The 15116-nt window shown below is 47.6% G+C and overlaps 1 protein-coding gene across 2 annotated transcripts in view; it reads left to right on the forward strand.

Annotated features, from left to right (window-relative positions):
* Positions 1-12707, forward strand: part of SAMD4B (sterile alpha motif domain containing 4B) — a 156843-nt gene extending 144136 nt beyond the window's left edge. For both annotated transcript variants that reach the window (XM_063937955.1, XM_063937956.1), the window contains exon 13: positions 11460-12707. In XM_063937955.1, the coding sequence (XP_063794025.1) occupies positions 11460-11488 (29 nt within the window). In that variant the 3' untranslated portion in view covers positions 11489-12707. The remainder of the gene's footprint in view (positions 1-11459) is intronic.
* The last annotated feature ends 2409 nt before the right edge of the window (positions 12708-15116 follow it).

A 15116-nucleotide genomic window follows, 5' to 3' on the forward strand; every position in this document is an offset into this window, starting at 1 on the left:
ACCTCAGTTAGAATCTGTGCCCGGTCAGAGCTGGGTGCACTTTAGTGAGCTCTCCTGAGCTTGCTATAAGAAAGTATTTTGTTAGGTTTTTTTATTTTCAGAGAGAGCTGCTGGCAACAGACTGTCTGCAGCGTGGGACTGAGGGGAGAGAAGCAGACCTACTAACTGCGGATAGGTCATGCTTCTTAGGCTACTGGACACCATTAGCTCCAGAGGGATCGAACACAGGAACGCACCCTTGGTCGTCCGATCCCGGAGCCGCGCCGCCGTCCCCCTCGCAGAGCCAGAAGACAGAAGCCAGCGAGAGAAGCAAGAAGACTCCTGTCTTCATATGAGGTAGCGCACAGCACTGCAGCTGTGCGCCATTGCTCCCACATTTAAACCCACACACTCCGGTCACTGTAGGGTGCAGGGCGCAGGGGGGGGCGCCCTGGGCAGCGATTGAGTACCTCTTGGCATAATAGGGCATATATACAGTTGGGCACTGTATATATGCATGAGCCCCCGCCATTATTTTACACAAAATCGCGGGACAGAAGCCCGCCGCTGAGGGGGCGGGGCTTCTTCCTCAGCACTCACCAGCGCCATTTTCTCTCCACAGCTCCGCTGAGAGGAAGCTCCCCAGGCTCTCCCCTGCAGAATCACGGTAGAAAGAGGGTAAAAAGAGAGGGGGGGCACATAAATTTAGCGCAAAATCACTAATACAGCAGCTACTGGGTAACCACTAAGTTACTGTTTAATTCCTGGGTTATATAGCGCTGGGGTGTGTGCTGGCATACTCTCTCTCTGTCTCCAAAAGGCCTTGTGGGGGTTCTGTCCTCAAATAGAGCATCCCCTGTGTGTGTGGTGTGTCTGTACGCTTGTGTCGACATGTTTGACGAGGAAGGCTATGTGGAAGCAGAGCAGGTGCAGATGAATGTGGTGTCTCCGCCGACGGCGCCAACACCTGATTGGATGGATATGTGGAAGGTGTTAAATGATAATGTAAACTCCTTGCATAAAAGGTTGGATAAAGCTGAAGCCTTGGGACAGTCAGGGTCTCAACCCATGCCTGATCCTACAGCGCAGAGGCCGTCAGGGTCTCGGAAGCGCCCACTATCCCAGATTGTTGACACAGATATCGACACGGATTCTGACTCCAGTGTCGATGGCGATGATGCAAAGTTGCAGCCTAAAATGGCTAAAGCCATCCGCTACATGATTATAGCAATGAAGGATGTATTGCACATTTCAGAGGAAAACCTTGTCCCTGACAAGAGGATTTATATGTTTGGGGGAAAAAAGGCAAGAAGTGGCTTTTCCCCCTTCACATGAGTTATGTGAAAAAGCTTGGGATTCTACTGATAGGAAAGTCCAGATTTCCAAACGGTTACTTATGGCGTATCCTTTCCCGCCAACGGGCAGGTTACGCTGGGAATCCTCCCCTAGGGTAGACAAAGCTTTGACACGCTTATCTAAGAAGGTGGCCCTGCCGTCACAGGATACGGCCACCCTAAAAGATCCTGCGGATAGGAAGCAGGAAGGTATCCTGAAGTCCGTTTATACACATTCAGGTACCCTACTGAGGCCGGCAATTGCGTCGGCCTGGATGTGTAGTGCTGTAGCAGCATGGACAGATACTCTGTCTGAGGAACTTGATACCTTAGATAAGGATACTATATTACTGACCCTGGGGCATATAAAAGACGCTGTCCTATATATGAGGGATGCCCAGAGAGACATTTGCCTACTGGGCTCTAGAATAAATGCAATGTCAATTTCTGCCAGAAGGGTCCTGTGGACTCGGCAATGGACAGGTGATGCCGACTCAAAAAAGCACATGGAGGTTTTACCTTATAAGGGTGAGGAATTGTTTGGGGACGGTCTCTCGGACCTAGTTTCCACAGCTACGGCTGGGAAGTCAAATTTTTTGCCATATATTCCCTCACAACCTTTGAAAGCACCGTATTACCAAATGCAGTCCTTTCGATCGCAAAGAGGCAAGAAAGTCCGAGGTGCGTCTTTTCTTGCCAGAGGCAGGGGTAGAGGAAAGAGGCTGCACAATACAGCTAGTTCCCAGGAACAGAAGTCCTCCCCGGCTTCCACTAAGTCCACCGCATGACACTGAGGCTCCACAGGTGGAGCCAGGAGCGGTGGGGGCGCGTCTCCGAAATTTCAGCCACCAGTGGGTTCGCTCACAGGTGGATCCCTGGGCTATACAGATTGTGTCTCAGGGATACAAGCTGGAATTCGAAGTGATGCCCCCTCACCGTTACCTCAAATCGGCCCTGCCAGCTTCCCACATAGAAAGGCAAGTAGTCTTAGCGGCAATTCACAAATTATATCTCCAGCAGGTGGTGGTACAGGTTCCCCTCCCTCAACAGGGAAGGGGTTACTATTCCACAATGTTTGTGGTTCCGAAACCGGACGGTTCGGTCAGACCCATATTGAATTTAAAATCCCTGAACATTTACCTGAAAAGATTCAAGTTCAAGATGGAATCGCTCAGGGCGGTCATTACGAGCCTGGAAGAGGGGGATTTTATGGTGTCTCTGGACATAAAGGATGCTTACCTGCATGTCCCCATTTATCCACCTCATCAGGAGTACCTCAGATTTGTGGTACAGGACTGTCATTACCAATTCCAGATGTTGCCGTTTGGTCTGTCCACGGCACCGAGAATATTTACCAAGGTAATGGCGGAAATGATGGTGCTTCTGCGAAGGCAAGGAGTTACAATTATACCATACTTGGACGATCTCCTCATAAAGGCGAGGTCCAGAGAGCAGTTGCTGATCAGCGTAGCACACTCTCGGGAGGTGTTACAACAGCATGGCTGGATTCTGAATATTCCAAAGTCGCAGCTGATTCCTACGACGAGACTGCCCTTCCTGGGCATGATTCTGGACACAGACCAGAAGAAGCTGTTTCTCCCGGAGGAGAAGGCCCAGGAGCTCGTGACTCTGGTCAGAGACCTCTTAAAACCAAAACGGGTGTCGGTGCATCAATGCACGCGAGTCCTGGGAAAGATGGTGGCGTCATACGAAGCCATTCCCTTCGGCAGGTTCCATGCGAGGACCTTTCAGTGGGATCTGTTGGACAAGTGGTCCGGATCGCATCTTCAGATGCATCGGCTGATCACCCTATCCCCCAGGGCCAGGGTGTCTCTTCTGTGGTGGCTGCAGAGTGCTCACCTTCTCGAGGGCCGCAGGTTCGGCATACAGGACTGGGTCCTGGTGACCACGGATGCAAGCCTCCGAGGGTGGGGGGCAGTCACTCAGGGAAGAAACTTCCAGGGGCTGTGGTCAAGTCAGGAGACTTGTCTGCACATCAACATCCTGGAACTAAGGGCCATATACAACGCCCTGAGTCAAGCGGAGACCCTGCTTCGCAACCAACCGGTGCTGATTCAGTCAGACAACATCACCGCAGTGGCTCATGTAAACCGCCAGGGCGGCACAAGAAGCAGGGTGGCGATGGCAGAAGCCACCAGAATTCTTTGCTGGGCTGAGAATCACGTGCAAGCACTGTCAGCAGTGTTCATTCCGGGAGTGGACAACTGGGAAGCAGACTTCCTCAGCAGGCACGACCTCCACCCGGGAAAGTGGGGACTTCATCAAGAAGTCTTCACACAGATTACAAATCGATGGGAACTGCCACAGGTGGACATGATGGCATCCCGCCTCAACAAAAAGCTACAAAGGTATTGCGCCAGGTCAAGAGACCCTCAGGCGATAGCTGTGGACGCACTAGTGACACCGTGGGTGTTCCAGTCAGTTTGTGTTTCCTCCACTTCCTCTCATACCCAAGGTGCTGAGAATCGTAAGAAAAAGAGGAGTAAGAACAATACTCATTGTTCCGGATTGGCCAAGAAGGACTTGGTATCCGGAACTGCAAGAAATGCTCACAGAGGACCCATGGCCTCTGCCTCTCAGACAGGATCTGTTGCAACAGGGGCCCTGTCTGTTCCAAGACTTACCGCGGCTGCGTTTGACGGCATGGCGGTTGAACGCCGGATCCTAGCGGAGAAAGGCATTCCGGATGAAGTTATTCCTACGCTGATAAAGGCTAGGAAGGACGTGACAGCAAAACATTACCACCGTATATGGCGAAAATATGTTGCTTGGTGTGAGGCCAGGAAGGCCCCTACTGAGGAATTCCAGCTGGGCCGTTTCCTTCACTTCCTACAGTCGGGAGTGACTATGGGCTTAAAATTAGGGTCCATCAAGGTCCAGATTTCGGCCCTATCCATTTTCTTTCAAAAGGAACTGGCTTCTCTTTCTGAAGTTCAGACGTTTGTAAAGGGAGTGCTGCATATTCAGCCCCCTTTTGTGCCACCAGTGGCACCTTGGGATCTTAACGGGGTGTTGAGTTTCCTGAAATCTCACTGGTTTGAGCCACTTAAGACCGTGGAGTTAAAATATCTCACGTGGAAAGTGGTCATGCTATTGGCCTTAGCTTCGGCTAGGCGGGTGTCAGAATTGGGGGCTTTGTCATGTAAAAGCCCCTATCTGGTTTTCCGTATGGACAGGGCAGAATTACAGACTCGTCCGCAATTTCTGCCGAAGGTGGTGTCATCTTTTCAGTTGAACCAACCTATTGTGGTGCCTGCGGCTACTCGTGACTTGGAGGATTCCAAGTTACTAGATGTAGTCAGGGCTTTGAAGATTTATGTGGCCAGAACGGCTGGAGTCAGGAAAACTGACTCGCTGTTTTTCCTGTATGCATCCAACAAGCTGGGTGCTCCTGCTTCAAAGCAAACCATTGCTCGCTGGATCTGTAACACGATTCAGCAGGCTCATTCTGCGGCTGGATTGCCGCCTCCAAAATCAGTAAAAGCCCATTCCACAAGGAAGGTGGGCTCTTCTTGGGCGGCTGCCCAAGGGGTCTCGGCATTACAGCTTTGCCGAGCAGCTACTTGGTCGGGTTCAAACACTTTTGCAAAGTTCTACAAGTTTGATACCCTGGCTGAGGAGGACCTTTTGTTTGCTTATTCGGTGCTGCAGAGTCATCCGCACTCTCCCGCCCGTTTGGGAGCTTTGGTATAATCCCCATGGTCCTTACGGAGTCCCCAGCATCCACTAGGACGTTAGAGAAAATAAGATTTTACTCACCGGTAAATCTTTTCTGGTAGTCCGTAGTGGATGCTGGGCGCCCGTCCCAAGTGCGGACTTCTTCTGCAATACTTGTATATAGTTATTGCTTAAATAAGGGTTATGTTATGTTGCATCAGGTTGTCTGATGCTCTGTATTTTTCATACTGTCAACTGGGTAAGTGTATCACGAGTTATACGGTGTGATTGGTGTGGCTGGTATGAGTCTTACCCTGGATTCCAAATCCTTTCCTTGTACTGTCAGCTCTTCCGGGCTCAGTTTCCTTAACTGAGGTCTGGAGGAGGGACATAGAGCGAGGAGCCAGTGCACACCAGTAGTCCTAATTCTTTCTTAGAGTGCCCTGTCTCCTGCGGAGCCCGTCTATTCCCCATGGTCCTTACAGAGTCCCGAGCATCCACTACGGACTACGAGAAATAGATTTACCGGTGAGTAAAATCTTATTTTTCCATCCCCCATTCACTGCAGACAGGAGGCTGATAGACCGATGTAGTTAAAATCACACACGTTTATTCATAAAAAATGGCAAACATGGATTCCGTAACAGAAACTTCCCGCAGTCAGTGGGTGTTCGTCACAGCATGGATAACTTCAACGCGTTTCAGGGATTCTCTCCTCTTTGTCAAGAAGACGTTTCTGTTTTCTGTCTGCAATGAATGGGGGATGGAAAAAGAAACCTTTCAGTGCACTCGAGACAGAATTTCAATGTAAGTGCAATTCCAATTGCCCGCTGTCTTTGAAAAAAATCATCTGTTATTCTGCTATCAATATTAAAGACACCTTTATGTGAATGCGAGATTGATTTTTTTATGTCTCTCTCCAATTAGGTGGATTTTTTCCTGAGGATTTTGTTCAGATCAAGCTTACGAAGTATTCAAGGCAGACGTTTTATTAACGTTTTATCATTGTTTTAATTTGTTAAGACATCATCAGCGCTAGTTTGGATCTTCTTTTTGTATCTAGATGTTTACACACATCTGTATATGGGGCACTACATTTTATGAACATTTTTATTTTATCATATATTTTGCTTTTAACCTTTTAATTAATAGGATAGAAGTTACATTTTAATATGTAGTGTACCATTTACAGGCCCCATATTTTTGTTCTGTTTTTCGTGGGGTTTTTTTGTTACTTTTTTATATATTTTTTTAGTCTTTGGTGTGTTATAGCATTCCATACTCCTTAATACATCCTATGGTAAATGAGGCGATCTTTAAAGCTAACCTCCAATAATTTCTATATTTCTAGTGCAATAGATTCTCCCTGGCATCCATGCTGGGGAACACAGCCATGACATAAGGTAGAGCGGCTGGCTAAGGAGTTCAGGCACCAAAATGTTAAGTGTTAGGATCCCCCTTCTTTTCTAGTTAGGCAGATTATTTTATTTTAATTTTGTTTTACTTGCACGGCAGGGTGTTCCTGTGATCGGGTCCTGCTGCCGCTCTGCTGAGGACTACAAATGTGGCCAGCCACCATGGGAGAGGGATTTTAAGTGTTTCTGCTGCTATTCCTTTCCCCTATTCCAGTGAAGCATGGTGGTCGGACATGTTGGGGATGGGGGGATGCGGGTGCTGTGGGAGCAGTGATGTGCTAGAGCCAGCAGTGGGTGCCTCAGCCAGCCAGAACCCCAACCAACAAATTTATGAAGTTGGTTCGTGTGTACGAGCAACTTCAGTTTTGCACTATCTGCAGATTGTCTAAGACTACGGTTATTTCTACAGTTCGGTCTGTTATAATAAAGGATATCGAAAGTCTTTTGTAGTGTGCAGGCAGAAGGAATTATGTTGGATCTCCTAGGCTTGGTGGATCAGATCCATGAGGCTTCTGTCTAATGTTGGGGATGGACGTAGCCTTCTTGCAGTCCCAAGTTTCCACCTTTGCAGTTTTTGCCAGACAAGCTCTCTGGCTTTTCTTGGGAAGCTGACCCTGAGTTAAACCATATGTTGGCGGAGGAGGTTCACATTGAAGGTGACTCAGATGGTGGGGGCTCGCTTGCTTCAATCCCTGGACATCTGGCTTCAATCAGTGCTAGACTTCTGGTGAGCCCATTTGGGTTACATCCTAAGCTTGGAGGGTCCCCGACCTAGCAGATTTTATGTTGCCCTGATTCCAAGGGACTGGCTGAAAGACTGCTCTGTCGGCGGTGTGTTCCCTTTTGGATTCCGGAGTCATGAATCCAGTCTCTCAGCAGGATTGAGGATTTTACTCAAGTGTCATTTTAGTAGGCAAGAGGGATGTTTTGTATCGTCCAACCCTCGATTTGAAATCGCTCAATCCTCATCAGAATCAATGTGAGTTGAAGATGGAGTTCCTGCGCACAGTTATTGCTGTGATGGACGTGTAGGATTATCTGGCGTCAATAGACATCAAAGATGCATATCTTTATGTCCCCATTTGCAAGGCTCTTATCATTCACTTCTCAAGTTTGCGGTGGAAGAACTCCATTCTCAATTCAAATATCCATGGCTCCCTGAGTCTTCACAAAAATGATGGCCTATATGGTGGCTTTATTGCGTGGCCAAGGTGTCTCCATCATCCCTTATCTTGATGACCTACTTCTAAAGGCTCCATCAAAGCATTGCCCCCCGACATCGTCACCTTATAGTGGAGACTCTAGTCTCACGGGTGGACTAAATCGTAGCTCACTCCTTAGGAGATTATATTTTTGGGCCTTGTATTCGACACTCGCGGACAAAGAGTTTTTTCCCATCACAAAAGATTCTTGATCTCCAGACCTTGGTGAAGGCCCTTCTACAACTTCCTCTGGTCTCTGTGCTTAGGTGCATGCAACTTCTGTGGAGGATGGTGGCTTCCTTCTAAGCATTACCTTACTCTGCATTTCATGCTTGGCCTCTGCAATGGCAGATTCTGCGCAATTGGTTCTGAACAGGGTCACGTATGGACAGCCAGCTGTTCCAACTGTCCCTTCTAGACCTGCCAGTCTCTCCAGTGATTGCTTCATACTACAGATCTATTTTCAGTGTGGACTGGGTATTGATCACCACAGATGTCAGCCTGACAGACTGCGAAGTGGTTGTACTAGATCTTCGCCTTCAGGGTCTCTGGTCTGCAGCCAAAGCTTCTTTCAACATTCTGGAGTTGAGGGCTGTTCGATACTCAATGATACAAGCCCAACACATTCTCCAGGGTTGGGCGCTTCAAATACGTGGTTACATGTATTATAGCAGCATGCATCGTGCCGCAATAACACTTCCTGCTTCGCCTCTCTATCGAGGCGAAGCAGGAAGGGACATTGACAAAATGTAAGAACATTTTGTATGCCGAAGCCGATGTCCCCCTGAGAACACAACGCATCAGCTCAGTGCTGACGTACTGTGTCTCCTTCCCAGCCGGCTCCTGTGTGCATGAACAAGATCTTGCTACTCACACGAAATCCCCTGCGCACTCCTGAGCTGGCACCCAGCCACAGCCAGGGACAGCTTTTTCCTTGCTGTGGTGTATGGGCATCGCCACCATGCAGCTGTCGAAATCGACAGCTGCAGGTGTTGGAACGGTCAGCATCCATTGCCCGTGCATATCGGCCTGCTATCTTTTAGCCCGTCACTGAGCCGGTACCGCTACCATCATACATGGGGTAGAAGCGGTATAGCACACATAACATGCGCTGATATTGCTTCTCCCCCATAACGACAGGTTAGACATTTACCCAACAGTCCGATAACATGACAACAGTAGCCTACATCAACAAATAGGGCTAGACTTGCACTCTCCAGCCACTGATGGAGGTTTCTATAGTTCTTTGTTGGGCAGAGAAGTGGGTCCCCTCTGTTAACACTATTCACATTCCAGGGGTGGACAACTGCGAGGCAGACTTTCTCAGTTGCCACACAGTCCATCTTGGGGAATGAGAACTTTACCAGGAGGTGTTTCAAGAAATTTTAGAATGGTGGCAGTTGCCAGAGGTAGATCTCATGGCCTCCTACTTAAAAAGCTCCCAATTTATGGAGCTCGGTCAGGGAATCCTCAGGCAATTGGGTACCTCTTTCCACAGATTCCTAAACTGTTCACGATAATCAGTGAGAGGGTATTCCACTCATCCTGGTTGCTCTGGATTTAGCTTTGTCGGCATTGGTACGCTCTGCTTCGCAGCATGATGGCTACTCTGCCCTTCCAACTGCCTACACACTAGGATCCAAGTCATCAGGGACCGTGTCTGCACCCCAGTTTCCCTCATTTTAAGTCTGTGGTAAAGGCAACGGTTCACACTCCTAAATTTACAGTCTTATCTGGAGAATATAGATTTCAAGGTGCGAACGTCGCGGCGCCATGCCTGAGTTTTTTCGGTTGCCCCGCCTCTTGTGTTTTTCTCTAAGGCGGGTTGTCTCAAGGCCTTTGCTTGTCATCTCTCAAGGGTTAGGTGTCTGCCATGTCTGTACTCTTTCAGACAAGGTTAGCGCTCACTCCTGAAGTCCAGACCTTTCCTGCCGGGCGTACTAATCCAACCCCCATGTGTCCCTTCCATCACTCCCATGGGAATTGAATTTGGCATTGGAGGCTCTTCAGCACACTCCTTTCAAGTCTCTTGAAACCATGGAGCTGCGGTATTTAACCGTGAAGGTTGTTTTTCTCTGGCCAAAACATCGGCCTAACTGGGTTTCCGAACTAGCAGCCTTATCTTATAAGCCTCCTTTGGCCATTTTTCATCCTGACTGGGTGGTTATTAAGACACAGCCTTCCTTTCTTTCTCCTACTCATATACAGATGTGTTCTTACACAACTAGCGTCAATATGCCATACTATGTGAGACTACCAGTGCTGGTTTTCTTTATATTTAGCATTTTATCCGCATCACAGACGTAGTGAAACACCACTCAGTGTGCTACAGACGCTGGGCTGTGACTTAAACCGCTCAGGAATGAGTTTTAAATCGGTACAAACTTTAAATTCCTTTGACCAATTACGGTCGGAGTTTGGCCTTTCTGGCTCTACCTTGTCTAGATATCTTCACTTGCACCATGTTCTGTGTTCCCAGTTTGGAACTGTTCTCTTCTAGTATCCCCCTCCCTTCTTAAAACTACTCTTCTTAGACAACCCCCTAGGAAAGTGACTTTATATCTCTTGTGATCTAATTTCCCGATGTTTGCCGGATGCCTTTCTCCCTCTGAGAAATAAATGGGATGCAGCTTTGGGTTCTCGTCGGGGTGACCACTGAACTGAAATCATGGGATCTTTCCGGTATACCTCCCCGTGTGTCCATTTTCAACAGAACCAGTACTTTCCATAGATATTACCGTACCGCCGATTTTCTTGCTTAAAATAAATGCTAATGTTTCCACGAACTGTCCTTAAATGTCAGGGTTTAGAATGTTCTTTTTGGTATTTGCTCAGGGACCGTCATAGGGTTCATGATTTTTAGCTACAGCTTTGGTCGGTCATTAGATCTGTTATCCTCAGCATTGCCAAATTTAGGCGCCAAGATTTGCTTATATGGGTTAGATATTGAGGAGCTTTTCAACGTCACTTTAGGTACATTTTGGGCCTGTCCATCCTTCCTAAGGTTATCATTCTCCAATCATGGAGCGCTCTAAGTCCCCCGGGTATTTATAAATGGCGGACACTTGTTAATGATACTATAGATCATGAGCGTTATGTCTGTACCAGCAGGAATGCTCTGCAGTTAAAACTTTGGGACAGATGGTCTCACTCTACTTTAGGTTTGCTCGGTGGACCCTTCTATAATGTAATTCTCCTACCCCACTTTTTCATTTCATCTTTTTTTCTTTAAGTTGGTGTCTCAACACGCTGAGGTTCTATTTCTCACTTGTGGTATTAGTTTTGTATTCCTTAGGTTTCTATTTCCTGTGTTTGTTGTATGTGGTCCAGCACTTTTCTTCGATGCTCCTCTGTTCGTTGTGACTCACTGTTTAGTATGTACTTTGTAAATACATGTAGCACTTTCTTTGCTTGTTTGTTTGTTTTCTCTATTGTTGAAAAATTCAATACAAATAACTTGATTTAAAAAAAAAAAAAATATATATATATATATATATATATATATATACAGAACCTGTATAAAGTTGCAGATGAATCACAAGAGAACTTGGCGTGAAAAAAAGCAGCAGACTGCTTCATAGCACTTCGTATTTAGATTCACACTCATCGGCACACAAATATACCAGTGTCGCACATTAAAGAGATCCGTGTAATCTAGCAGATTAGATTTGTCACTTCCAGTTTTATTTATGCGAATGATGCACATTTTGATGAAGCTCCGCATGGCCAAGTCGCCTGGTTCCTGACACTTCGGGTGGGGCTGTTTGGCACGAATGAAGCCATGTTGTATGAGGAGGACACGTGTATCTGAAGTGTTTTTGTAAAATGTGTTTTGTTTTTTTCCCCAACAGAGGGCACAGACAAGACGTCGACCATCTGACCATGTTCTCATTATACCCTTATCCACGAGGGACTGCAAATTCTACCCCTTCCCATGACCTCGGCCAGGGAAGTGACAAAGCTTTCCCTCCATACCCCCTGGCCGTCACTACATCATCCACCCACCCACCCACCGCGTTCCAATACTCATTTCAGCTATCATAACTTTTTAACTTTGGTTTAATATCCAAATACACAATGCACCTCTATGCGTTCATATTGAGGAAGGAGCTTTTCTGTCTATACATGATTACCAAGTCATGGTAACGTGAGGGGAGCTTAGTGAAGAGTCTCTCCTGGTGCACACACTTATACCCACCTTGCACTTGGAAGGGTCACAGCGGCACAGAGCCTGGTGGTGGGGAGCAGTATATGGAGCATGCTCTGCCAGGACATGCAGAAGCTGGATGGCCAAGGTTTTCTGATCAGTTGTGGAGCCAGGAGCTCCAGAGAAGGAACCCTGTAAGACAAACACACTAAGCTAAGGAACACTAGCCGTTCCCACTACAAGGACTGGCACCTGTCAGACAGGACACTGCTCTGTGCAGTCATTTGTCTACTGACGATCAGAGGAGGGAGGGGCGTCACGGCGGAGACATTCGCTATCCGGGTAAGACGCCAGGGTCCAGTTAGGGAGAGCAGGTTTACCGGTCGGGCTATTCAGAAAGGAAGCGAATAGCAGAGACTGTCCTCCCTCCTTACCGTGTGGCACCACTATGGTCAGTTCTGGAGACAAGGCTCAAACACGTATGGTCAGACGGCAGAACGGCGGGTTCTGTAACGGGCACGGTTTCCCATTCTGTCCACGCTAATGCGAGAAGACTGGTGGTGGGGCGCTACCCTTTCCTCTTACCTACTTGGGCTCACAACCCACATAGCTATATATTTATGTATAATCCTTGTTATGAACTTGTACGATCTAACCCACACCGCCTCCTCCCTCCTCTGTCAGCGGTGGACTTGGAGCTGCCCCGGTGCCACACGCTGCGCGTGGAGGCAATATGCGCGGGCAGCGCCTGCCAAGACTGCCTGTGGCCCACCTTCTCCAAAGTATTTTCAGAATAGCGCTAACTATTTATTTCTAACATAGAAAACACTGCTCCTTTTCTGATAGAAAACAAAATTGTTATTTTAGATACATTTTATTATGAATAACTTTTTGTTATGACTATGGCTGGTAACCATGAGTTCAAAATTATTAAAAGAAAATCTAAAAATACTGTGACTGCGTGCTTGTGATACTTGGTATAGGGGTGTGATGTGCCGGCGGCTTATGCTCCGCTCTAAAAACTGGAAATGTTTTATTATTGCTGTAAACCCAGAAGTTAATGGTGTAGGAGCTTTTATGACTCCCAGTACTTGTTTTATAGCATGAATATCGCAACACTGTGCTCCGGTTCTGATTTGGGAATAAAGCAAGTAACTGTGTATCTGTACAAACCATGCTGCAATGCAAGGGGAGCAAATACATACATCATGTTGCACGCAGGGTAAATACTGGCTTCTTTTGCATGTAGCAGACAAATACGGGACAGATTTTTTTTTTTACACTGTAATTTAGATGTGAGTTTGGACACGGCCCATATCTAAATCTCCCTGCATACTTTAAATCTGCCCCACCTGCAGTGCAGCATGGTTTTACCCAGGTGAACAGTTACTTGCTATTTCTGCTGCGGGGTACACTGGGCTCCACAGGGAATGACATTGGGGTAGAGTAGGATCTTGATCCGAGGCACCAACAGGCTCAAAGCTTTGACCTTTTTCCCAGAATGCCTAGCGCCGCCTCCTCTATAACCCCGCCTCCGTGCACAGGAGCTCAGTTTTGTAGTTGGTGCCATGCAGTAAGCGGGCATACAACAGGGGGGCTTTTCCTGCAGCAAATCCTCCTCTGTAAAGCCGCCTGCATGTCAGCGCTGTACATTTTACAGGACAATTAAGTATTCTACATGTCTACTGACAGTGTTAGTTAAGAAAGTGCATTTAGTCAGGGTTATTTAGTACAAGTACCCTGTGATATACATCCAGTCTTTACTGTGCATTGTTATATCTTTTAAGTGTATAGCTATATTTAGTACTACTATGTATTGCTAGTCCAGTGCAGTTTTATTGCATGTCATAATTTCTGCATTGCACAATGTGACTGTGTGTGTGCATATAGCTGCTGTGTGACCTCCATTTATCCCTATAGTCTATAACCTGAGGGGGCTAGGTGTGTCAGGTTTATCATAATATAGGTAGTTCACAGGATATACTCAGTGTGTGTTTTTCTCTGTGATTTTTAGTCACCATATACAGATGGGTCCACGTTTATCTTGACCTTTAATAGGATTAACTGAGACTGGGCAGTCGGACTTAATCCCCTGCTGTATTGTTCTCTGTATTGTATTGCAGCTGAGAACAATAGAGGAAGGGTTTATGTTAATAAACCATGTTGTGCCTAAGCGCAGCAAACTAGCCAAGATATTGGTGGACCCATCTGTACCTCTAGAATTCCCTGTTTCTCTGACGTCCTAAGTGGATGCTGGGACTCCGTAAGGACCATGGGGATTAGCGGCTCCGCAGGAGACTGGGCACAACTAAAGAAAGCTTTAGGACTACCTGGTGTGCACTGGCTCCTCCCACTAAGATCCTCCTCCAGACCTCAGTTAGATTCTTGTGCCCGGCTGAGCTGGATGCACACTAGGGGCTCTCCTGAGCTCCTAGAAAGAAAGTATATTTAGGTTTTTTTTTTTACAGTGAGATCTGCTGGCAACAGACTCACTGCAGCGAGGGACTAAGGGGAGAAGAAGCGAACCTACCTAACAGGTGGTAGTTTGGGCTTCTTAGGCTACTGGACACCATTAGCTCCAGAGGGATCGACCGCAGGACCCGACCTTGGTGTTCGTTCCCGGAGCCGCGCCGCCGTCCCCCTTACAGAGCCAGAAGCATGAAGAGTCCGGAAAATCGGCGGCAGAAGACTTCGGTCTTCACCATGGTAGCGCACAGCACTGCAGCTGTGCGCCATTGCTCCTCATGTACACCTCACACTCCGGTCACTGATGGGTGCAGGGCGCTGGGGGGGGCGCCCTGAGGGCAATATATGACACCTTGGCTGGCAAATCTACATCATATATAGTCCTAGAGGCTATATAGATGTAAAATTACCCCTGCCAGTATTCCAGAAAAAGCGTGAGAAAGTCCGCCGAAAAAGGGGCGGGGCTTCTCCCTCAGCACACTGGCGCCATTTTCTCTTCACAGTGCAGCTGGAAGACAGCTCCCCAGGCTCTCCCCTGTAGTTTTCAGGCTCAAAGGGTTAAAAAGAGAGGGGGGGCACTAAATTTAGGCGCAATATATGTATACAAGCAGCTATTTGGGGAAAAATCATTCAGTTATAGTGTTAATCCCTGCATTATATAGCGCTCTGGTGTGTGCTGGCATACTCTCTCTCTGTCTCCCCAAAGGACTTTGTGGGGTCCTATCCTCAGTCAGAGCATTCCCCGTGTGTGTGCGGTGTCGGTACGGCTGTGTCGACATGTTGGATGAGGAAGGTTACGTGGAGGCGGAGCAGAGGCCGATAAATGGGATGTCGCCCCCTGTGGGGCCGATACCAGAGTGGATGGATAGGTGGAAGGTATTAACCGACAGTGTCA

The sequence above is a fragment of the Pseudophryne corroboree genome, chromosome 8 (assembly GCF_028390025.1).
Source record: "Pseudophryne corroboree isolate aPseCor3 chromosome 8, aPseCor3.hap2, whole genome shotgun sequence".
Lineage (NCBI taxonomy): Eukaryota > Metazoa > Chordata > Amphibia > Anura > Myobatrachidae > Pseudophryne > Pseudophryne corroboree.